At 42.2% G+C, this 24,217-nt stretch overlaps 1 protein-coding gene across 1 annotated transcript in view; it reads left to right on the forward strand.

The window, feature by feature from the left end:
- The window catches only part of SLIT3 (slit guidance ligand 3), a 515,694-nt gene that overhangs the window by 461,742 nt on the left and 29,735 nt on the right, over window positions 1-24,217 (forward strand). Inside the window, exons 30-32 of the mRNA XM_026061340.1 lie at window positions 1,994-2,133; window positions 15,698-15,791; window positions 20,837-20,974. Of these exons, the coding sequence (XP_025917125.1) occupies window positions 1,994-2,133; window positions 15,698-15,791; window positions 20,837-20,974 (372 nt within the window). The remainder of the gene's footprint in view (window positions 1-1,993; window positions 2,134-15,697; window positions 15,792-20,836; window positions 20,975-24,217) is intronic.

Genomic DNA, 24,217 nt, shown 5'->3' on the forward strand with positions numbered 1-24,217 from the left:
CTGAAAATGGGGTTTTGTAATCGAAAAGGGTGACATGATGAATGTGCCACTTTATTTAATTAGATGCCTTTACCCCCTCCCCTATGCTTTTGTTGCCACAAAAGGTGCTGTGCCAGCTCTTCTTTCTTATCTGCCTCCTGTGATCTGCTGGATCATTGCAGGGTCAGCAAGAGGACATATYTTATTGGCAATAATGAGATAGAGACAGGCAAAGAAAGTATTTCTTACTGATTTATTGTGTCCTCAATTGGATTGATCTGGACGGTTTGTTTTCAGTTATTCACAGTGAAGAGTTTCTAACTCTCATGACCTGTGAATGGTCACTGCAGAATTGAAAGGAAGACCCTGTTGGCCTGTGACCTTACATGCCTCCCCTGGTACCCTCTAGAAAGTCATCTTGTTGTGTTGGGCTAAGACACGCTCCCTACCCCTTTTCCTTCTTCTTTGTTATTCCCTTAGTTTCTGAGGTTGCCCATGTCACGAAGAAATTGTTTGTTCCTTGGGGGCCAGTCTGGGGGCGTACTAGAGGTGGATGCAGAGCTGTATACAACCCCTTGCTTTGGAGGCCTGTGCGCTGCTCGTTTGCGGAGCACAGGGGGAAGAGAAGCAGACAGCATGCTGAGAGCAACCAGCCCCAAAGAACTGTGGGTTTTTTCACAGATTCTGGAGATTTCCTATTTCTCCTGGGCGTTCTCTGCCTCACCCCCATGACATCTACGTGATAACCATCCCGCATCTGCTCTGTCCATCTCAGCTGAATAGAGTACCCTCCAGCCATCTCTGCATTGGAAGCTATTCTGGTTGCAGGAAGCAGTGGCTGGCAATTAGTTGGGCAGCTCTGTTGCCTTCTGGTTTTCATCCTCATCAATCAGCAGTGTTTTACATTTGTTCAGTTCCTTTTCTGCCACCAGAACTAGCATGGGAAAGGAAATGAACAGATGAGTGGATGTAGTTTGGACTGAAACTCCAAACAAGCCTTCCCATCCACACATGTGCTTTCTGCAACTAGTGAACAGCAATACTGACACTTCCAATATCATCACGGGCTTCACAGAAGCCACTGAAATGACTGGAGCACTTAACACATGTTTTTAGGCTCTCTTTTTGGAAACTGTGGCTATCACCTCTTCATCACTTTCAGTTAGTTTAAAATATAAAGGTTCTCTTAGCAACCATAACTTCTAGATCTAAAGAGGAAACAGACTGAAAAAAATTAAAGCCATTCTTCAACCCCTTAGTTTCTCACACTCCCTGAAGGGAGCATACGTCACAGTTTGTGAGATAAAGTATTTAGTGCAGATATTCCTCACTAATGTCCGCATCCTCACAGAACCATCAATAGCTCTGCCATTGTTTATTTGTGTTTAGTTTTAGTTCARTTATCTAGACATCATCAGCTCTTCTACGCATTCATGTTGGAGGAGCTGTGGAAGTACTGAAATCTTACTACACTCGTAAAAGCAATCATTCCCAAACATTTCTTGTTTGGACAAGTGACAAAGTGGTAATAAGAAGAAAATGTTCGGGTCTGCAAACTCAATTCAGGCTGTTGTTCTTTAAAGAAAGAGAGCCATCTAAACATTGCCAAGTTGCCCTAGGATTGTGCAGTCCTTGACAGGCAAGTATCCACATCCTCATAAAATCATTAGCAGAGAAGCCAAGGATTTGAATATTGTGATGAATGCTTACTCTTCTGCCCTTAGAGTTGCTTACTTCAGTTCAAGGCTAGGGGTATCCCATTGCAAAGAAAGCAATGGGAGACACAACAGAGGCTGATGTTGTGTATCTCATGTAAATGATTACATGACTTCAGGAACTGTCAGACTGCATCCTTCACCAAACACATAGAGTTAAACTGCTCCATGCTTCACCGCAGCAGTTAATTTGGCTCCAGCAACTCACTTGTATATGTTTTAATTGCAGTTCTGTATCCAAAGTCTCCTGCCCCTTTCAGAGCCGTGCTAATTTTTATTATTTTTCTCTTTCTCCAAAGTTGTTCTTGCCTCCTTGGGTATGAGGGGGAGAGGTGTGAAATAAACCCAGACGACTGCGAAGATAATGACTGTGAGAATAACTCTACATGCGTGGATGGGATCAACAACTATGTCTGTCTCTGCCCTCCTAATTACACAGGTAAGAAAGGACCACATCCCAAGAATAAAAGTGATCCCAGGAGAGTTTCTGCAGCACCTGAAGGGAAGGATCCGAAGGCAAGTTTACTCTGTCCRTATGTATATAAGTAACCAAGAATCTAGCCACATTTTAAAGCAACATGGATGTCAAACTAATGAGTTACTAGAAAGATGCTAGTTCTACTGATACTGCACTATGTGCTCTCAAACATGACCATTTTTCTGAGTCAAGAAAAACAGGTGCATCTTGGCAAAGTTTCTTCTACAGCAATGTCTAAGACTCAGTAGTGCCCTTTAGAACAGGTAATCCACAACAGAAGGGAGGTCTGGGGAGCAGCGGTTCTTTCATTAAGCGATAGAAAGGAAAATCTGTCCTTGTTGTGGCATATTTTGTACAGTCATGGTTTCCTGAGTCAAAAGTACTCGTTATCTGTGTCAAAAGTATCAAAACAGTTCCTAACACTTCATTTTAAAATATGTTAGAGAAATATTAAAGTTCAAGGTGTTCATTAGACAAATTTGTACTTCTGCACTCATCTTTCTCTACATGTATCACAGAAATATTCCCAGTAAAGAGCTGAATCTAGTATATGTCTGTTCTGAATCTTAGAAAATAAAAATGGTTCCTATTTAAATTATGGTAGGATAATAGCTTTGGAGGCACGGCTTCCACCTGCAATCCCAGTGCTCTGCTTATTTTGAAAGAACTGACCCTGACAGTGTGCCATTTAAATTAGTTATCTCCATTTCGCAGGCAGAGAAGCCAAGGTGAGTAAGACACTGTAGGCTCAGTTGTGGTCTTAAGAGTGCATGTGTGGCTCTGCAGATGTGCAGTCCCTTGCTAAGCCCACAATGGCACAAGTTGGTAACCGAGTTAGACGTGAAATGACCATCTCTGGCGCCTATCCTGCACTCCAGTTAAATTCCTTCCTAAAACTTCTGCAAGGGGAGAAACCTTTCTAATGGAAATCTAAAAATGATGCTTCTCAAGTCACTACTGGCATGTATGGTTCACTCATTCAGACTGTGAGCCTGACCTTCCTGGCACGGCATGGAGTAGTAAGGAAACACCTGCAATAGTTCCTACTTCTATGCTTTGAAATGGGTTTAYTACCTTCTAAGCATGGCGAAGTAATGAAGGGCTTCTTGTACGCTGGAATATATTACATGTCAAGGGATTTAATGAGGATCAAGTTTGAGTGGCTGAGTAAGGCAGGGGGAAAGCTTCTAGAATTTCCAAACTCTTAAAATACTTTTGTGGCCGATACGAAGGAGGCCCATGTAAATCTTTAGCTGAGAAAAGCCTTATGACTTGAATGTACATTTATTAGAGTTCTAAAATGATCTTTCTGCCAAAAACTGAAAAACTTCAGCTTACAGACTAAAGAGTTTTGCTTATAGCATGTTGAGCCCATTGTGCTTACTTGCACACTATTTATGTGAGCTATTCTTGGGTGGTTTCAAACAAAACTCTATGCAGGGAGGCAGAGCCTTTACATTTACAAGAAGAAATATGTTTGCGTAGCCAGAAAAAAAGAGATACCTAGTTAAGGAACTGAGTCCAATATGTAAGCAAATGCTCATTCCTTTTCACAGGCTTATTGCAGGTTGTTTTGGCTTTCGCAGAGAAAAAAGGTAGGAAAGAGCTAGACTTGAGTTTTCTTCTTAAATGGTCATCTGGATAGAGGCCAGAGATCTCACATGACACTTCAGAATCAGTTTTGAAATACTTTCTTATCTTCCAGCTAATTTTTTTACTCGAATCAATGCTGCTCCTATGCTTATTAGCAGGAGTTTGTCAAGTACTTGGATGTTTAAATGCCATGTACTAGATTCTGATCTCACATGTAGGATGCACACAATCTTATATACCACACAATAAACAATTGCTATCAGAGTACAGGCAACACCTTTGACTGCAGTTGAAATGTACTGAATTTTTGAAGAAGAGCAGGAATTACTTCTGGAAAAATATAATATGGATCATGTGTGAAGAAAGGCTGCAAAAATGAGGGTGGCTTAACTTAGAAAAGTGAAGAGTTACAGTAGTTTATGTTGCTTAAAAATAGGAAGAGTTTAGTGAACTGTGATAAAAGAATTGCCTTAACCTACTTCACCTATATTTTGGATGGCAATAGTTCATCCAACCGTGTCGGTCACTTGGAAGGATTCCCTGCAGTGCGGTGGCTAGGCTGAAACACCCCATAGAGAGCAGTAGGGGCCTCTTGGAGTAGAAATGCAGGGAACAGTGTAAAACGGCTGGAAGAACTGAAGTCATCAGCCAAACAAGAGTGACCTGCCAGCCAAGCAGACTCTGAGCCACAGTTCTGAGGGTCCTCTAAGAGTTGAATCCAAACCCAAGAAATCGGACATCATCTGAGGCTGCTTGAGCAGCAGCTAAGGTAATGCCATGGAAGCACATGGGAAAGTCATGAAGAAGCACTATAAAAGGATTTGTAAGCATGATCTGAGAAGGGAGGCCAGAGAGTTTGACTGAAATCTCCTGTGATATCCAGGGGATCTCTGCATTTATTCTAAGTAAACCATTTTGTCCTGAAGCAATACCTGAAGCTACTATGGCAATATCTTTAAAAAGAAGTAGGTGCAGATGATTTGAACGCTGTGGTTGTACGTGCTAAGAAGAGCGAATGCTGACCCTTTGAAGAGAAAGCAGATGACTGGAAGAGTCAGCAACAATTATGCCATGCTCAGGACTGTGCTTTGAGCTCCTCGCCTGCCTTGCAAGTGTTGAGTGTGTTAACCGTTGAGGTAGCAAACTGTTTCAGAATGGCCAAGCCTAAGGATTTTATCTATATTTATATGAACAAAGAATGCTGACGGAGGATACTTGCCAGGGAAGTAATAGTTCTGGGAAGTAGTTTGGGTGACAGTGAGCTCTCGATGTGATACTTTGCCGAAAGGGGCAGTGATATCTGTCAGGGTATATCCAGTAGGACAGGAAAAAAGCAGGTAAATCTGTCTTTGTGTTGTGACCAAATATTATATTTAAGTCTGTTGTTCAGAATTCAAGGARCAAGCTGAGAGATGAGAAAGAAGATTACAGATGAAGTGCAAAAATTATTGGGGAGATTGAGAGCAGGCCTTGAAGATCTCAGGAAAAAACTTGTTTGGCTTAAGAAAAAGTAGGTAGAGAGGGAGAGTTTTTCACACTTTACAAACACTTATATGGAGAACAGAAATTTCATTAAAAGTTTCAATGGCTGGACTTTGAGGCTGAACAAATCCAGACCATACATTTTTATCAGGGTAATTAGCCAAGAGTTGTCAGTCCTAGATACAAATTGGATTTCTCAATAGATGTTCTAGTTAAAACACAAGTTAATTTGAGAATAGTCTGGATTACACTGGAGATCAGGCTAGATGTTCACAAGTCTCTTCTGTTTTGATAATCTGTGGTGTTTTCAGTGGTTTTCAGGCCGTTACAGATGCCCGGCTCAGCTATTGCAGGCTCTTTTCTTTCTTGGCAGTAGAGGGAGCCAGGTAGCTCTCCATAGCAGGTACTCTGAAGCCCTCATCATGCCTCTGATCTTTGATGCCATAGTACTTGTTAAAACTTTAATAGTATTACAGTAAATACTGCATGTATGAAATATATGTATTTTGTAATATACATAGTAGTCTAAATACAGGGAGAAGGAAGAACAGATGAGCATGTATATATGGTGTTCTACAGGAATTATTTGGGATCCCCCTAACTTTGGTTGACTAATGGTTAAGTCAATGTAGTAAATCCAATGTTCCTAAATAAAACACAAATTAAAAATGCATGTCTTGGAAATACTGACTGTTGACAGAGTTGCAGTATCCAGGGTTTGTTTTTTACCATACCTTAGTATTTTCCTACTTTATCTTCTGTCTGTCTGGTTTTATTTGCTATACCCTTTTTAGGAAAAAATATCCCAAATGATGATGTATAAATTTTGCGTTCAATGGTGGGAATAATGAAGGCCAGAAATCTTTCTTCAATTAATAACTTTTTGCAGTGTTTTCCTTTAAAATTCTTTGACAGTTTTTTTTTCCCCCACTTGAAGTAGGTTGCAGATGAAAAATGGCCAGTTTGGTAAGTGACTGATGAGGGAAGGAATTTCCCACACTCCAGCCCCATTTCACTTTCATTAAAAAGAAAAAAAAGAACACTCACACAAAAACCTCCTTCCTATTTCCTTTCCCTCTAGTAATTTTAAAACAATGTGCAAATACATATGGATTCTATGAAGTAGGTAAACATTAGTTAAAGAGAACAAAACTGAGATAGAGGGAAGGCAGGCAATTAGCTGATTGCCATTAAAAAGATTCAGTGGCAGAAAGAGGAGACTTGATTCTCCTTAACCAAGCCCTTAATGTACCACCAGGTTTCCTCACCATTCCTAAAGTCAACATTTTCAATGTTACTTGCCTGTATTTAAATAATTGAAACAATCCTTATGCTGTGTAGCAGAGTCCAGAAGTCCTTTACTTATCAGCTGATGTCTCATTTTTCCTCTCCCTGATTGTGTAGTTTAATCCTGGAGCTAAATTAAAAAACTGTACTTCTTCCAGGATAATCATCTCTCCAAAGTTCAGCCAGCTCTGAAACTACCGCAGTCCTTGGACTGGCTTATTGCCTGTTGGGTCCCTTGATGGATTACAGCTCCTCCCTCCAGTTTTGTAGTCTTTACTCCTGAACACAAAACATAGCTAGGAACAGGGAAAGAGAAAGCTATGAATCAGATCAGTCACAATACCCTTGTTCATTCTTTCTCTAAGGGATCCATTTTTCTGATTTTTGTCCGTTTTCATCCTTCTACTGATGTCTTAACTTACTTTTTGGAATGTGCCTGTTTCTGATACTGTGGCTTTAACACAGCTTATCTCTCACTGTTTATATGAGCACTCCACTGTCCCCCTAGCTTTGTGTTTTAGAAATCTAGTACCAAATCCATACCATTTTTCCTTTCCATTCATTATTCAGTTGACTTCTGTCATAGACCGTCTTGTGGGCTATCACCAATTTGCTAATAATTCTAGATTCAAAGGCAGAATTTTGTACCTCTGAAGAGATCCTCTCCTCAGCCTCCCTATCCACTGCACTCTTACTGGAAGAGGTGTCCAAGTATACATAAAGGACCAAAGGGTCTGTACCAAATATGTATTATATCCTTTGAGTGGTTTTATGTTTTACTTCCTAGTTTATTTAGTTTTGCTTKTGTGTTTGCTGTGACTTTTTCTTCCTCCTTTCTCTTTGATTTTAGCCAGAAGCAGAAATATGTAGCTTTTACACACAAAAAAAATCAGGAAATAGTTCAGTTTTTGCTAAGGATTCTAACAAGCCTCCACAAATAGCCACGCCTCTTTTTTCTGAAACCTAACAAAAAATTGAAGTGGCCTGTAATACTGAAAATAGATCTTTTCTAAAATGCTTGACATCCCATGGAGGGGGAGGAAAAAAAAGCAAATGTTTTAAAATAGTCTCTTTCTCTGGGAAAAAGCTGCAAGTGGTTTGTATCACAGAAAAAAAACTCTCAAAAACAAAGCTAGAAACTATTTCTGGTTTTATGTGTTTGAAAGACAAGGCTAAGATCTATTTTACCTTAGGGGACCTTGCGGTGTCCTGCGGTAGATGGTATCTGAAATTTTTGCAGTTATGCTACTTTCAGACAGAACGCTATTCACTGTTAGTTATTATGGGCCCTTTTTCTGGCGTATCTGATTGTGGTATCATTGCACGGCCAAAGCCAGGCACTTAGTCAAGCAAAACGGCCGTGGAAGAAAGAAGTTGTGTGGTGCCTTGTGGTTGACACTCGTTTGTGGAGCACCCAAGCCTGTTTCCCATAGCTAACCATTGGGAGGCTGATTCAAAACAACCCCTGGGAAGGGCACCAGTGACAGCTGGATTAAGCTTAAGTGAATCATTGCCCTGTAGATTGTTTTTTTCCCCCTTGCGTGTTTTTAACTACATGCCGAACGTACAAGCAGGAAGTTTTTAGATAGTGTGGTTCAGCCTTGTGGTCCCACAAGGGTTTGGACTGCCTAATAAACACGGAAGGCATTAAACAAGTACTAAACTGTCAGACCTTTAAAAATTTTGGAACTTTAGCCATAATTTCCTTGAGACAAAAAGAGCAAATTGTGGTCAGAGTTTGGTGTATATTCCTCCTTCTATCTAAAGGAGTTCTGCCTTACATGGAAGTTTCTCAGTGTTAGGTGCTTGACAAATGTGAAGTGTGTTTGCTTTCTGTGCAAAAAATAGAGAGGCACCTATGTTTCCCACTTGCGTAGCCAAGGGATGAGAAGAGTTGGAAGAGCTGGAAGTGCTTAGCTTAGTTCAAGAGCCTAAGCCCATATACCATCCTATTTTATTAAGAGAGAACCACATGCTGTTGCTCTCAGGTTGGACTCTCTTACTGGGCTTGAAGGAAATAGCACAGCAGCTGGCAGTGCTACAGCCTGACTGGGTTCTTCAGCAGACCACGGCACAGGTGGTCTGTCCCACCGGAGCTCTGCACCGTCAGACAGCCCAGGATTTCTTCTGGTCAAATCCCCATTTGTAAGATTTAATGTGTCATGTTTTAGGAACCAGATATTTCTCCTTGTTCATCAGGACCATAGTGTATCTTCAAGAAAATGTAATCTCAAGTATCATTCTTTACTTCCATGTACTCAGCTGCCACTGTTTTAAAGGACAGATGAAAATATCATCTACAAACAGGATTCATGGCTGATGAAATCCAATCTGTGAAGAAACACATCAGAGCATTAGAAGTTGACCACAAGTCCATTAATTATATAGCAAGTTGCTTACCTGCAGGCAGTGCGTACTGCGTAGTTACCAATCCTGGGACGAGCACCTATGGAGAGTTAGTGTATTCAGCATTCAGCTGCCTCCATGATGGCCCTGTTAGAATTGCCAGCAAGAAATAAGCATCTCTTTCTGCATATACAGTATTCTTCAAAGACCTCTATATTTAAAAATATATATTCTGAAGGAGCATCTATAGTTTGTTATCTTTTTGTTAAGCCTGCCAGAATTTAGGTTAGATACTTCAAACAAAAAAGTGTGATTTGAATGTCTCGGAAACGTAAGTTTATTAGTTAGAGCAGAGCTTGGTCAAGCGTTCTGAGGTTTTGCTGAAAATCATGATGGCAAGGATGCAAAGTTCCTGTTACACTTGGTTTTCTAGCACCGTGAGGCCAAACATTTGATCATCCTCTGACCACAGTGGAGGTCACCTTTAGAAGGCAGCCTGTCTCWAAAAAACATTTTGACATCAGTGCATCAAACTGTCTCGCTGTGACCTGGTATGCTCTGCACAGCTTTTACAAAACCTGCACCCAAAAGATTCAAGTCAGTTGCCTAAACCTGTGTCTAATGCCATTTGAGATGCCCTGGAGCGTGCTGCTTGGTCTCCAGCTGCCATTTCAGATGGGCATGTGTCTACAGAATGTCCTGTGTCATATCTGCCAGCCCTGATAGGACATCTCAGAAACCCTGCGATATCTCAGATGTCACTAGATGCCTGTGTGTATATAACTGAACTGATCTGTGATAGACTTCAGACAAATCACAGAAATGGAAAGCATCCGTATGAAGTAGTGCAGTTCCAAAACGTAAGGACCAGCAAAATTRGGATCTATTCCAGACATAGTGGTTCTGAGGGATAATGCTAGATTGGAGGTTACCACCCTGTAAGAGTGTTAGGAATTGTCCATTTGAGTTATTTTTTGCCTATAGAATGAGGGGATATTTTGTCCTTAGAGAGTTTTAAGGCCTGTGGTGGGCAAAGTATTGACTTGTGTGTCAAATGGGTATTGCTTTAGACATATTACTTTAGAGGTGACTTTCTCTGCTTCCTYGGGTGGGGAAATAAGGGGCACTGTGCTATTGGATTGTATTTATTGATTTATATACACATATACATATGTGTATATATGTATATTTCAGTAGCAACTTTTTGCAAGACCCTGGCCTCTGGCTTCTTCTTTCATTGTTGTTGGGTGGCAGCCATAAAAAGTTCAATAAACTGATCTTTATTAAACTTACAAGCATGAGCTATGACTAACCTAAGGAGAGTGTGGTCAGACCTGCCAACCACAAACAGGAAAGCTAAGGGGGTGACAAACTGTAAAACAGAATGCAAGTGAAACTAAACAAAACCGAAGTGACAAGTTAACTAACATGAACCGTTTCTCTATCCAGATCTTGCTACTTAATCAGTTATCTCTTTCTTTAACTTTAAGATTAGAGGTAGGTAATTGCTCCCTAGTTCTGAAAAACAAGTCACTTACTTGGGAATCTCAATGTGCAGTTTAACTTCAAGCTCCTGTTTAAAATGTAGGCCAAAAGCTGATACGTGAAAACTCAGATATGAGTTCTTAAAGCATTAACACAGAAAAAACAGCATAAAATAATTCTTACTTCTCAGCCTGCTAAGTCTTGTGGGCACTGTTTGTCAAGCGAGAGCAGACTTCATTAATAATCCACAACCAGAATTCTGCTGCAGTGCCTTCCAGGTAGTTCTCAAAAAACACTTCTTTGGGGTTTAGCAGGAGTTTTTGCTATCTAACGTGGCAGCTGAGTGCATTTGCTACGGAAGGATTCTGACAAAGACTTTTCTCTTTTCTTCATTGCAAGCTTGGAAGTAAAAAATCCTGGGTTTTATTTTCTAAGATGAGCCTCAAATCTTTTTCATCGAACATCAACAAAATTCCTAACTGAAGTGTTTTCTTGGCAACACCTCTACTAGTATATTGGAGGGCCAGCCTATGTCTGGTCCACCCAGCCATTTTTAGGTTCTGTGTGCTCCTGATATTTCCAATTGGCACTGACTTTTTTTTAATAACTGAGAAGAGAGAAGGGGAAAACAAAGTGCAAAAAACATTTCTTTGGATGCAAGATATTAGATATCAACTGAGTAATCTCTTACAAGAATAACAGCACAATATTTTTTATTACCAGTAAAGGGACAAGTTCCATTCTGACTTACCTGGCAAAGTTAAGAAAATTGCAACATACTATTTAACCACTCAAATATCTATCTTCTCCCTGTGCAGCCTTTAAAAGTTTGCTCCATGGATAAAGGCCAGGCTGTTTCCATCCTTTCCTCAAGTAATATTGTGAAATTCTTGACAGCATTTTTGCTCTTAGTCTTCCAGGCCCTACAAAAGTTCCTCTCATGTGAGGGTGAGAATATTTTCCATGTTGCCTTATTAATTATATCCTGAATACCACAAATGAGAGAACAAAGGATAACCGAAGCGACTTAGGAAACTAAACCATAGAACTCATTGGTTGTGAATTGGTGGGCTATATGGTCTATTCAGAACTGCAGTTTTTCTTACAGATAAATAAATAAAATCATATCACCACATTCAGGCTCCTCTTTTACCAATTAAGGAGAAGTAGTGTAACTTGGATCCTAGTTTTAAAAGTCTATTGTGGCATGAAATAAATAGCTCTTTTGACAACACAGAAAAAAAAAAGAAAGTTGATTACTAAACTGTGTGCGAAAGTCATCTTTATTGCTCTGTTGTTGTTTTGGCTTTGTTCTGAGCCGTGCGGAAGGCTACAGAAAAGCATAAGCATGTTTCTTGGCAGCTCCTCATAAGCAGCGAGCCCTGCGGAAAGTCAGTGTGAAAAGCCCCATGAAATTCAGGATTTTGCTGAAGAAATAAGAGCAGGGAAATGTTGCATGAGATAATAAATGCTGTGTTGTGGCTTTTTGGAAAGCAATGAGCGTTGCTGGTAAAGGGGACAAGGGAAATAGTTCCGAAGGGGCAAAATACCTTTCCTCTCGTTTCGACAGTGGAGGTCCCCCTTTCTGTTCTTTTTCTGTTTTTTTTTTTAATGCATGAGACAGCAGCAATGAGTGGTCCAGCTGTTGGTACCCTATCAGTAMAAATTGCTTCTAATCTGAAAGCCACATTTTTGTGGCAGCAGAGCATGTTGCTTTCTTCATCTGTTTAATGCTTGCTTTTCTTAAGCAGACACTAGTTACCAGCACGTTACTGCTGGCCTTAAGGAGTCTAAAATGCAGTGCCCACACAGCTGAGGTTGTGCCCATCTTTAAAAAGATACCCCCTTCTTACCATGCCTCAGCTCTGTGGACGACAAACTTTCYTGAGTTAATACCTCCAGCTACCATAAAAAGTAAAATCTGATGGCATAAACCGTTTTCCTCTTGTACATCTGACAGTCCTAACCTCTTCCTCTGCGCACATTGCAGATGTGATCTCTCCTAGGCTTTTCTGAAAGGGTGTGGGTGTGCCTCGATGAAACAAAAAACATGATTTGGGATAAAAGTTTTGCCTAACTGATTAGAAGAAAAACATGGATTTTGTTTTCCTGTCTTATATGTAAGCACTTTAGAGACCCTTGTGAGCTCTGATTTGAGAATATATAGGAGAGAGGAAAAAGGTTTGCTAGCTTTGGGAGAGCATTACATTGAAGTTTTCTGTTGTTTTGGCATCATCACATACCTTTCACAAAGAGCATTAATGCTGCTGGAAGTTGGCCTGAGATTAATGTAGAGTTCATTTTCAGATTCACATAGCTATCCAATGAGAAACTTGGAAGAGACCTTTAATTGCTACACAGAGAAGCAGCCTTGTGTCACTCTGAAAAGGAGAGAGGATCAGATTTTTCCTCTGATACTCACATTAAAGTGGCCAAWGAACATAGCACCCTCAGGTCTGAGGGCAGATTTTTTGGCCCAAATATTTTCTGACTGAATAAAATATAAAAAAGTCTTTGTGTAGCTAGTGCCTTGGGTTTTGCTTTTCAGAAAGTGTTTTATTTCCCTGGCATGCTTTCCGCAACATCCAGTGAACATTGGTGGAGCCTGAAATAATTTATCAAGAAGAATTTTCTTCCCTGAGATGAGGCTGCTCAAGTTGCAAGACATTCCCAAGTGAGCTCTGTAATGAGTGATAGATGAGGAAAAATAACAGGAAGGATCCTTGAACATTCCAAGCTTCACATGAAAAATGATAAATGTTTGGATGCTGTGTTTGGTACCAAGCCTGGAATTCTCCTAAATTTTGATAGTGGAGCCTTCAGTATGACACAGTGAGTCATAATATTTGACAAGTGTATACATTTTGGGAGATTTTCACTGGATCTTTAAGCACTTGTCAAGACTGCTGAGAAGAATACTTTAAGAAGAATTATGATTTCCTTTGAGAGTTTATGAAACTGTTCTTATTTTTTTCTTAAAGCCTGTTTCCTTTTCTACAAAATAAAAAGATAAAAAGAAGCCTGAAAGGGCTGTGTTGGACCTTTTTAGCAAAATGACAATTGAAGGCATCTATGCACACTGTACTTAGTTATTAAATGATGTCTTCTGAAAATATTTCCAGCTTTACATCATTGTATTCTTTTAATGTCACCAGCCRGTTACATTTTTCTCATATTTATTTTCACATATGATTCATATGTTATTTTGTACTGATAAGGGGTATAAGGAGTATGAAGACRACACACGGACAGCTGACCAGGGGCTGGGACAAGTTCTGACCTGCTGGTGGTAGTGTCTGCTTGGGGGCTGAGGGCTAGTTGCTTTGCTTGTTAGTGTTGGGCRGGTTGGTGGTCTGTGGATTTGGGGAGCAGTTAAGTAAGCAGACCTATTTCCAGTTTTGCCATCTTAAAAATGTRTTCATGACTGTCTCCAGCTGTGTTCATATTGATACGGCTTGAATGTCCCCACTTGCTTTTGAGAAACAACAAAGTGCAAGAGCCAGCCCCAAGGCCCATGGATGATCTGTTTCCCTGGTTCCCGTGCATGTGCAGCCCTCTGTTTTGTTSGTGTGTCCCCCTCTCTGAGCTGGATGCTTTCATTACATTTATCCAAGATTTCTCCAAGGCTGTAAAAATACTGGGTGGTTTTTAACAGCAGTGGTTTCATGGGATTGCCTGGCTCCAGATGGAAATCTTTGTCTTGCAGCAGTTATTACAAACAAGAAACTCTGTCCATGGTAGGTCATTGTGCCAGGCTTCACCAGTATTGCCACAGTCAACTCATTAAAAGTCACRATAGTGTGGTACATGAATGTGGGGTTTACGCTGGTAGTACCCTCTAGCATGCCTCCAGGTCTTGCATTCTTAATCCCCTTTCTCAGTTATGCTTGACCATTGATGTTTGACTGTCAAAAGCAGGTATATTAGAAGTTCCATGTTTGAAACAAAARCTTCTTGAGTAATTCTTGCGAAACAATACTATTTTTACCAATTTAATGTGAAGAGTCAAATGAAGAGCTATGTAGGTTGTAGTGTAGTGAGGCAGGAGCTGTGGGAGAAACAACCCGAAGGAGGGAACGAGGGGTGTTAACAGCTTGGCCCATACCTGTCACCACCAGAGTCAGCCTCGTGATTGTGCTCTCCATCGTCCTTGCCAAATCACAAGCCTGATCAGCTCTGATTTGCATTTGCCTTCTGCATTTTTGATCTTTGTGGTTGTATTTTCATCATCTGGGTTGTATTTTCAAGTATTTCTCTGTAGCCACTAGAGTTAGATATATAATTCTTTTTGAACATGGAGATTGTCCCTAGTCAGGTGGAGCTGCAGCTTCATGAAAATACTGCTAGAAAGCTGTGGACCCACATGTGCCTCCCACACTGTTTTTCCTGTTTGACTGTTACAGGTGATGGTTTGCTCTTCACATGGTAGTGTGTATCCTGTGTATAGGCACACACAACATGCATAACCTCAAAACCCCRCAGATGTGCTCTGCTGATACTGCTGCAAAGGGGACTTTGGGACTGTAGCTTTTGAGGGTTTCTATGTTGAGAATACTTGACCTTTGCTTTTCCTGCATGGCTTTGGGAGGTTTAGGGTAGTTTTCTGTTGTTTTCTTGGGAAGGCAAAGATTTCTGAACAATCCTTGGCTGGATCTCAAATCCTGGGGTACTGAAGTGTGACCTAATAATTTAGGATTCAGAGAAGGGTGGTGTTTAAATAAACTATCTGGTTTTGAACATTTTAGAACTATCAATTATTAAAATTTAAACAAATCCTGGGAAGTGCATGACATGTTACACACAATACCTAGAAACATCTGAGCTGAGCTTACACTGATTTTTTCTGAAAAGACATCATCTCCTATGAACACAATAGAGATAGTACTTTTCTTATAAATAGTGAATGTTTTATAATTACATGCARTCCTAAAGCTGGTTCCTATTATTGAGAGTTGCAGAGGTTTCAAGGGAGGGTTTGTGGGTTTTTTTCCAGAATGATGTCCGATCTGCTTCTATGGCAGAGTATTGGCTATGATTAAAATATGTTTTGGTGTGAAAATGTTAAGGTCTAATGAGTAGCTTCACTTTTGTGTCACTTTCTTGCTTTGATATAGGAGCCCTTGGGTCAGGATCTGTCTGTTCAATCCATAGTCTGTTTCCAAGTGGAATATATATATAAGTACTTTTTAGTCCAGCCTGTCAAATTCATATGATATAAACAGTAGAGTTGGGTTAGCTCAGGTAGGTGAATCCTCATTAAAAATAGGTATTGTCGATTGATAGAATTCAAGTCAACGTCATCTTACAGCCTTTTGCTTTTCTTTTGCCTCAGGTGAACTGTGTGATGAGGTGATCAACCATTGCGTTCCTGAGCTAAATCCCTGCCAACATGAGTCCAAATGTCTCCCCCTTGACAAAGGATTCAGGTAAGCGCGTGTGTGTATAGGTCTTCACACACTGAGCAGATCCATCCATGGGCTTGGATAGGGTTGAACTGGCAGTGAGTTTGGGGTAATGAGTAAAACCCATCAAAATTAATGAAAATAATGCATGACCATACTTCAGACCATGTTACATATTAATGCAACCATACGTACTTTTCCAGCTTTCTGCAGTTTACTTGAAAGTAATGGATGTGCCTCAGAGCAGAGCAATTACTCTGGAACAGAGCATGACAAAAGGAGCACTTCTGGAGTAGTGACTACAAAATACCTTATCCTGCATCAGAAATTTCCTTGTGTGTTCCTTTGGGCATCCATCAGTTCAAGCAGCCTAAGCGTGAGGAGATACAGCAGATATAACTCAATTTTCCTCCAGTGCTGGCTCACTGTTTAAAATCCAGTACCCAGTCTAATTACGAAGAAGGAGGAAAAAAAACTTTTGTGGGCAGAGCATAAGGCTAGGGATCAGGAGTTTTCTGTTGTATTCCCACTTCAGCTTTTGTCTTCCCGGATGCCTTGGCCTTGCAGAGAGCATTCACAAGGGCTGGCCTTGGCCACGTTGAGGCTCATCTCCCTGCGGTCCCCCACCCAAGCAGCAGGAGAGAACAGCTAAACCCAACTGCTCTGACTCAGGAGCCTTCTTTTTCCTATGTTTATAGAGAAGCGAGCCTCACTACGGTACTGTTAGATTTTGTGATTTGTCTCCTATGTTTGTATTTGCATATTGGCGATGACATTGTTTCACAGTGGCAAAGTAAACCTTCCTGTTTAAAATGATACTAAAACATCTGGAGGTCCTTGGGAGGGGAGTGTTTTGAGAGGTGCCAGTGTTCATCACTTGGATAAAGATGGCATTTCAGAGCAGTTCAGCAATTTAGCTCATCTTGCAGCCGCCGTGCTCTCCCAGTGGCTCACACATCCTCTCCTGGGAAGAAGGCTGGGATTTTGGCAAGTGACAGCCTCCCCAGCACACCCAGCATGTGGTCCGTGAGAGACAGATGTGCTCTTTGGTCTTGCTGGTAACTTGCAGTTTGGGTCAGACTGTGTCCTGTGAAGCAACCAGCATGTCAGAACAGTGTAAACTATCACATTATATATTTCATGACAGTTAAACAGAGGCAAGACAAGGTTTTAGTTATGCTGGCTACCTAGAGGGCAGCTGAATCTGTGCTAGACAGGCTGTACAACTCATGCTTTGCTTTTGGGTGAAAAACCTCCAGACAGACATGTTTCCAGCTCTTGAGGAAGACGAAGCTGTTAAATCATTAGGACAGTTCCTGAGTGATTCACAGGGAGTGGAAAAGGAGGTGTGCGCTGCTACATGGACAGTCCCTGATGTTCTTTCCAGCCTTCGTTCTTAGCTAATCCATCATTCAGCTAATCCAGTAGTTACAGCACGTTACAAGGAAAAGGCTTGTAACTCAGATTGCCCAGTGTCACTAGATAAATGAAGGAATGGAGACTGCTGTGCTGCTGAATGGTTTTACACTTGCTGGAAGTGTTTTCAGACCTGCCACCCAAGTACTTTGAGTAGATAAGATGCTTGCTTGTTTGCTCRCTAGCAGGAAGGTGATATTGAATGGTGCTCTTCGCAGTGGTGCCCTTAACCTTTGGGGGSAGCCTAAGCTCTGAGTATTTTCTACCACTGTTAGAGTTGTTATTCCCATTATTCACAGTCTGCTACACAAAAATTCAGAATTTCTGTACTTGTTCTCTACCATTTTGTTTTCTAGCAGGCCAGACTGGTGGGGTGAGGGAGCCTTCCTCATCTTAAAAGTAGATTTGTCCCAGTATTGCTTTTTCTTGCATGCCTTGGTTGCACCAAACAATTCAGAAACGGGCTGAGACCACTTAGCAACTTTTCTGGTGCTGAATGGTGGCTCTTGGGTCTTGTTCAAAAATGAGAAGCTCTGATCCTGTGCTGCCATCAGTCCTTGAGTAGTTTGATCCCCTGACCTATGATGTGCCTTATATTTAGCACAGAGCAATGTAATGCTGTGTGTGGGATGAGTCAGGCTCATGCGTCAATCCTCCGCTCCACTTACCAAGCTGGGGAATGTTAATGTCAGGAATGACTTGGTGTAGGGGCTTGTTCCCAGGTTTTGGCTGACCATCCCTTTGCCAGGTTTGTTCCTGGTGCACCTGAGTGGGACACACCAGTGGAGACTGTAACAGCAGCAGGGACACCCGTCAATCTCTGTCCTGCCTTCAGCTGCAGTCAGTTGCCAGATCTGCAGAGGGAGGAAAAAAATTATGAAGAAATAAAAAAAAAATAGCAAGCCAAATTATATATTGATATGGGGAGGGAAATTCCTTTTTGGCCCTGCAATAGAAGCCATGAATCATAGCTTTAATAGAATAGATATGGAGTGCATACAGATGCAAATCCCTGTGTATAGGCCAACATTTTGAATACCAAAGAACATGTTTTTAGGCTCTCTCTACTGGGAATGTTGCCATCGCTACCAGGCTATAGCAGAAAGCAGCATCCCAAACGCACTGGTGTTCAATGGGTCATGGGGACATAAGACACCCCAGCTAGTCTTATCGATTACTCTTTTACCAAGACTTGAATATGAAAGCATGTTTGCCTGCTTCTTTACTGCATTATGCTTGTACTGATCACTTGTACTGATCTTGCTGGCAGTATGTGGACAACGGATGGAGTCAAAGTGTGTCTTCCATGGGGGCAAGACACTGGGTTTCTGGAAGCAGCCTGGGYRTGGCAGTCACGTGGCCGCATTTCTCAYCTGTGATGCTCCAGGCAGGCATTTTTGGTAGCTTCAGCCGAGATGTGACACACTATAAACTCAGAAATGACTGACCTAAAAGGAATTCCATGATTGCAAAGGGAAAGCCAAGCTTGGAAGCAAACTGAACTGTTTCGATGTGTGTTTGGCTGCACAGACCTCTTTGCYTTCTAAGCTAAAATTGCAGGTGGCTTTCCTCACTTCCAACCTCCAGATCTTTACTGCACTGCTATTGTAGAAGAAGGGTAGCTTTCTRTGTGCCAGACAAAAAAAAAATCATTTAACACAATGAAATGACTTCTAAAAAAATAACTTCAGGAAAGAAGCATGTTTTTCCATTCACTGCAGTGATATTAGAGYATGGTATAAATATACTTTATTATTCTAAAGCTTTGGAATTATTACCTGACAGCTTAAAATGCTGATTTAATGCAGCCCTGCAGAGAAAAGTGGTGGTTCTGTCATTACTGAGATAGCCAATACACATCGTAAAAGTGATGCATGGCAGCACTGAATAAGGAGCTGCACATCGTTCATTATTACATCACTTTATATTAGGGCTGCGGGGATCAATAAAAAGCAACAGGACTAAATGCTGCCAATTCCCCCCACAGTCTTTTGATTGACATTATTTGCTCACAGGTGTGACTGAAATCTTGCCGAAAAATGTTGCCCACTCCTTACGGTTTGGGGAAGGCACACTTTATCCTTTTTGCTCTGTTTTGTCATCTCTGTTATGATAATCACAATATTCCCTGAGCCACCATGGTGTAGAAATGTGATTCAGACATGCAGAGCGGGAATATCAACCGTCCTGTGGCTGTGGAGGGTCATGATGGGGCCTCTTCCATGTGGAGGATATGCCTCTACATGGCTTCATCCACCCTACACCTTGCAAGTTAATAGATTTTGCTGTATTTCCTCCTTTTTGAGCCGGTCATTATGAGCCATGCTTTGAAGTGCAGACTGAGGGGTCACTCTTTTCTCCCTCCACTTCTCTCCTCCGAAGAGGCTTTCCACAAGTAGCCTCGTGGTGCCCCAGCCCTGCCAGGGCCTGGCTGGGGAGGAGGAGGAGGAGGAGGGCAGTGGCGATATAGCCGCGGGGCAGTGGTTTTCTCCCCTGAAGCTACCTCCCTCAGCTCAGCGGGTGATGTCTCTCCTCTCCCAGCTCTCAGCGCAAGCGTGCTGGTTCCACACAAGGGGCTCAAGCAAGGGCAGAGACCCCTCTCTTACATATCAGGGAAATAATCATAGCTCTCCYCTTGTTTTGGTTTAAGTGATGCACTTTTTGTTTTCCAGATGTGCAGTAAAATGCAGCTGGGAGGAGTGAAATGTGTTTTATGGACTAAAATGTGTTCATGACTAAACATTTGTCTAAACTATAGACTCAGAAAGAGGCTGTTCAGCAATCCCAGAAGGTCTGGTCCTAGCCAGAGACTTTGGGACGTATTTTCTATGGTGAGGTTATAAACTTTGCAAGGCTTATTATAGAAATGCTGGTGCAACATTCATACAACAGACGTAAGAACTGTATTAAAACAAAAAAAACAACTGTTTGGAGGCTTGGGGGTGTCTCGTTGCATTTCTGCTCAGCGTGGCCATATCCCATAGTGGCAGGTACATGCCTYGCCTCAGTCTTCCCATGGGAAAGGATCAGGTTTGGAGACAGCGCTCAAGAATTGTAGCAGTATTTACCATGCCTTGTGAGGGAATGACAAACAGGTGGTGGGCTCAAAACTGATGGTCTTTTTCTTTAAATTTGCAGAGTTTTGTGGTTTGCTAGCAAATTATTTCCATTCGGGAGGTGGCAGCTCACTGTGTTCTCTGCAGCTGCCCGGGGTGAGCCTCAAACACTCAGTGGCGCAGAGGCATTGGCAGAGTCTTTTTTGCTTTCTTGCGTGGTCTGAGACATTGGAGCAACTGCCATAAAAAGCGTATTGCCTTTTGAGTCTGCAGTGCTGCTGCAAGGTTAGGGAAGATGTTGTCATCTTCAGCATCACAGGGAGAAAACTGTCTCTTCACCCAGTGCCCTTCTCCACAGAGCTGGCTGGGAAAAACTCGCAGTATGGGATTGCTTTGCTGGGCTCAGATTTAAGCAGATTGCAGGAGCCTGACGGGAGGGACTGGAGCATTTCTGGTGGCGAGAAATGTGCTTGGCGGTTCCAGGGGTAACCATGAGCACCTTTGCGTCCTAAATCCGATGGGGCACTCGGCCGCCTGGACGTGTTGTTACTGCAGATGTCACACCACTGTATTAACAGCGATCTGCTTGTGTTTCAGATGTGAGTGCTTGCCAGGCTACAGCGGCAAACACTGCGAGGTAGATGACGACGACTGCGCAGGCCATAAGTGTCGGCACGGTGCTGTCTGCGTGGACGCGGTCGACGGCTACACCTGCGTCTGTCCTCAGGGCTTCAGGTAGGTGCGTGGCACGGCTCGCACACACCGCCGCTGTCCTGCGCGGAGGGTCGGGACACCCTCTCCAGTGTCCCCTGTCCTCAGAGCTAACTGGCCTCTGGGTACGGTACTGATCCGTCATGGCTATGGGTATGGATGGTGCCGTGCTCCGAATCCTGGAGCTGAAGTAGGTCTTAAGGGGTTAACAGAAAACCTAGGGTGGATGATTCTTAGTTTGAAAATAGCAATTTGTCTTTTGTGCTGTGCCGTGCTAGTTTGCCTGTTTGCCTGCCCTAGCCTTTCCTGCTGAAACACGAGGTAAAGCACACACATAAACTCTACGGACATAAGCCCTGCGTGTGTGAGAGCGAGCGAAAGAAAATAAAATTACATATACGTACCCTGAGACCTGGCTGCAAGAAAATAGGATTGTGAATGTTTTGTGCCAGTATCTCTGTGCCCATTGGTGGATAGGCTCTGTACAATTTGGGCTGTAAATATCCAGTCTCTGCTTCTGACAGCTGCCAATATATCCAACTCGTGGAAATCTCACTGTCTGTCAAAGATAAGTGTGCTTCTCCAAATGGATTCACTAATCAGGGCCTGAGGTTGGATACTGGCTTCCTTCCAGCCAGTCTTTCTGTATTTGAAATACACACATGAGACAAAGAGGAGTACCTGAAAAGATCAGTCTCGACAAAGCAGAAATTGCATGAACACTTATAAATCTTTTTCTCTGCCTTGTATCTGCAACTGTTTTCATTCTTCTTGCTTTCATCCTTACTCTTTTTTTCCCCTCCCAACACAATTTTTATTGCAAAGCAGACAGACTTCCCTGAATAGGCATTGATATATAACACGATGTCAGCCTGCGGTTTCACAGAATCAGACTTGTTATTTACAGGATATCAGATATCCTCTGAATTTCAAATTCATGCCCCTCTCACCGTGTTTCATTCTCTGCTTCAATCCTTTTGATGGCCTTAGGGATCTCTGAAATTGGTGCATGGAAATAAGAAGTGGTTATCCCACACAGGAATTGTAAATGTTCAGTGTCATCTAATTGGTAAAGAGTTGGAGCTGGGGCTGCAAAGCCGTATCAAGAGTCACGGGTAACTCAAGCCTGTTGTCTGCTGGTAGGGACTACGAGACCTCTGCTGCGGTGCCCTCTGTTTTAAGGCATGTCAGCAGTGGGCAGTGAGAAATGTGAGGTTTTTACAGTGAGTCAGGATCCTGGTGTTTGGCAGAGATTTTTTTTGAACTGTGACACAGCTGAGCTGGATCGCCAGGGTTAGGTGGGAGATTGGTCTGGTTCCCTCCTGTGTCCTGGGCAGCTCTTAGGGCAGTTCGTGCTGTGCTCCAGACTGGCTGTTCTCCAAYCAGGGACTTCACGATGAGGACCTGGAGCAGCCTGGCTTGCTCCCCTTCTCAGAYGAGGGGTTTTCATTCCACTCAAAGTCCTCCAAGAAGAAGAAACTTTCTCCACAAAGCTCCAAAATTCTGCTACTAGCTTAGACAACACTTTATAGCTGAAGGAAGATTTGGGTGAGCAATGTAATCTCATGGTCCATGCCACCTGCCTGAATTTCCTGGTCAAGATCCAAGGGAGCAAGTGTCTTGCAGGAAAGAAAAATCACAGTGGRCACTAACAGGTCTCATCTGCCAAGGCTGAGAGGGAGCTGAAGACTGTTGAGCTCTCCATGCAGAACAGTATCTGTCTTGTTTGATTTCAAGATTAAAATTCTTCTAACAAATTATGATCTCATAATTATTCTTTCCATGACTTCAGCCTTTTGTAGTTTAAAGGCCTACTGCTCTGAAGGGGGTTCTGATTTTTTTTCTCTTAAGATTGCAATTGCGAACGTGGTGATTGACGGAGTTCAGGCTTGTGAAGTGCAGGCCTGTAGACTCAGTTGTTCACAAAGTCTGCCCCAGGCACTGCGCTGTGAGGCAAGGAGGTAAGTTTGCAAGTATTTGAAGGATGCGAGTGTTGATGAGGAGAGAACACAAAGCATGATCTAACAAAGATAACCAGGAGACCTCAGATGATGATCAATACAGCTTTTTGGCTAAATATCAGGAATCTTTGCCCAACAGTGAGCTTGCAGAGTGACCTCCCAGTTATCTGGAGTTTACACTGTTGTAATAAATGCATAATTATCTAATACTTTTATGTTTATCACTATGTGGTATGTCAAGGCTGCTTAGAATTGCACAGTAATAAAGAGGTTAAAACTTAATGTCCTCACACAGATGAGGCATGGTTGGACAAATGGCCATCTCCCTTAATTCTTAGCAATGAAGGGTCCCACATACAAATGCAATGGGGATTGCAGGCCCAAAAAAGTGGTAGCACATACACACACACCTGTTCTTCCTTTTTGACGTTTGCTGTTAATGGCTCATTGGTAGCTGTGCTCCATGCAGCACTTYAGCTGATCACTCAGCGCCTTTTTGCAATCACATAATACGCTTTCTTCCTGAAATGCTTTCTGTGCGTTTTCTGCCCAATATAAAATCTGTTTACCTCCTGTAGGTGAACACATTTTCTAGAATTTGTGAACCCCGTCGTATAAACCTTCCCTTTTGCAATCTACCTCACAGTAGTGTTGTCCTGATAAACGTTTCTCTACTGGGGAAGCACATATTAAAATTGCTGAGCTTGATATAAAGCATTATTTCTCCATTGTGTGGATGTTTCAGAGTTCCCCACTGGGATAGTTTGAGATAATTTGGGATAGTTTGCAAGAAACTCAACAGTGATTATTTAAATAAATGAGATTGTACCATGCAGCATCCAGTCCTGCGGACTTGGCCAAGATCTGCAAGGCAGGCTATGCTCCACCTTCCACTGCTGGGGAAAGAAAAGGTATTAGTGTTTGGGGGTTTTTAAAGGCCTTGACAGACACTTCTTGCTAATGTAACTTCTAGATGCCAGTAGCTAACAGCAGCTAACTGTGTGGAGCCACAACTGCATGGGTTTCATGGCGAGGAGAGGCTGCAGAGGAAGTGCACTGAGAGCTCCGGGAATCGTTAGAGCAACACCAAGCACAGACACACYGGATTCTTGCAACATTTGCTTTCTGTTAGTAGAAGCTGCTGCAGGGTGCATGGTTTTTTTATTATTATTTTTAACTTCCATGAAATTAGAATTATGCACACAGACTTTTCTTCTGCTTTCTAGCTGTCCCTCCCAGACAAAACTGAATGGTTGGCATCAGATAGGACAGAACTAGTGGGCTGGGTTAGCAGTGCTCCTTTCTG

Source organism: Apteryx rowi, unplaced genomic scaffold, assembly GCF_003343035.1.
Source record: "Apteryx rowi isolate R43461 unplaced genomic scaffold, aptRow1 scaffold_18, whole genome shotgun sequence".
Lineage (NCBI taxonomy): Eukaryota > Metazoa > Chordata > Aves > Apterygiformes > Apterygidae > Apteryx > Apteryx rowi.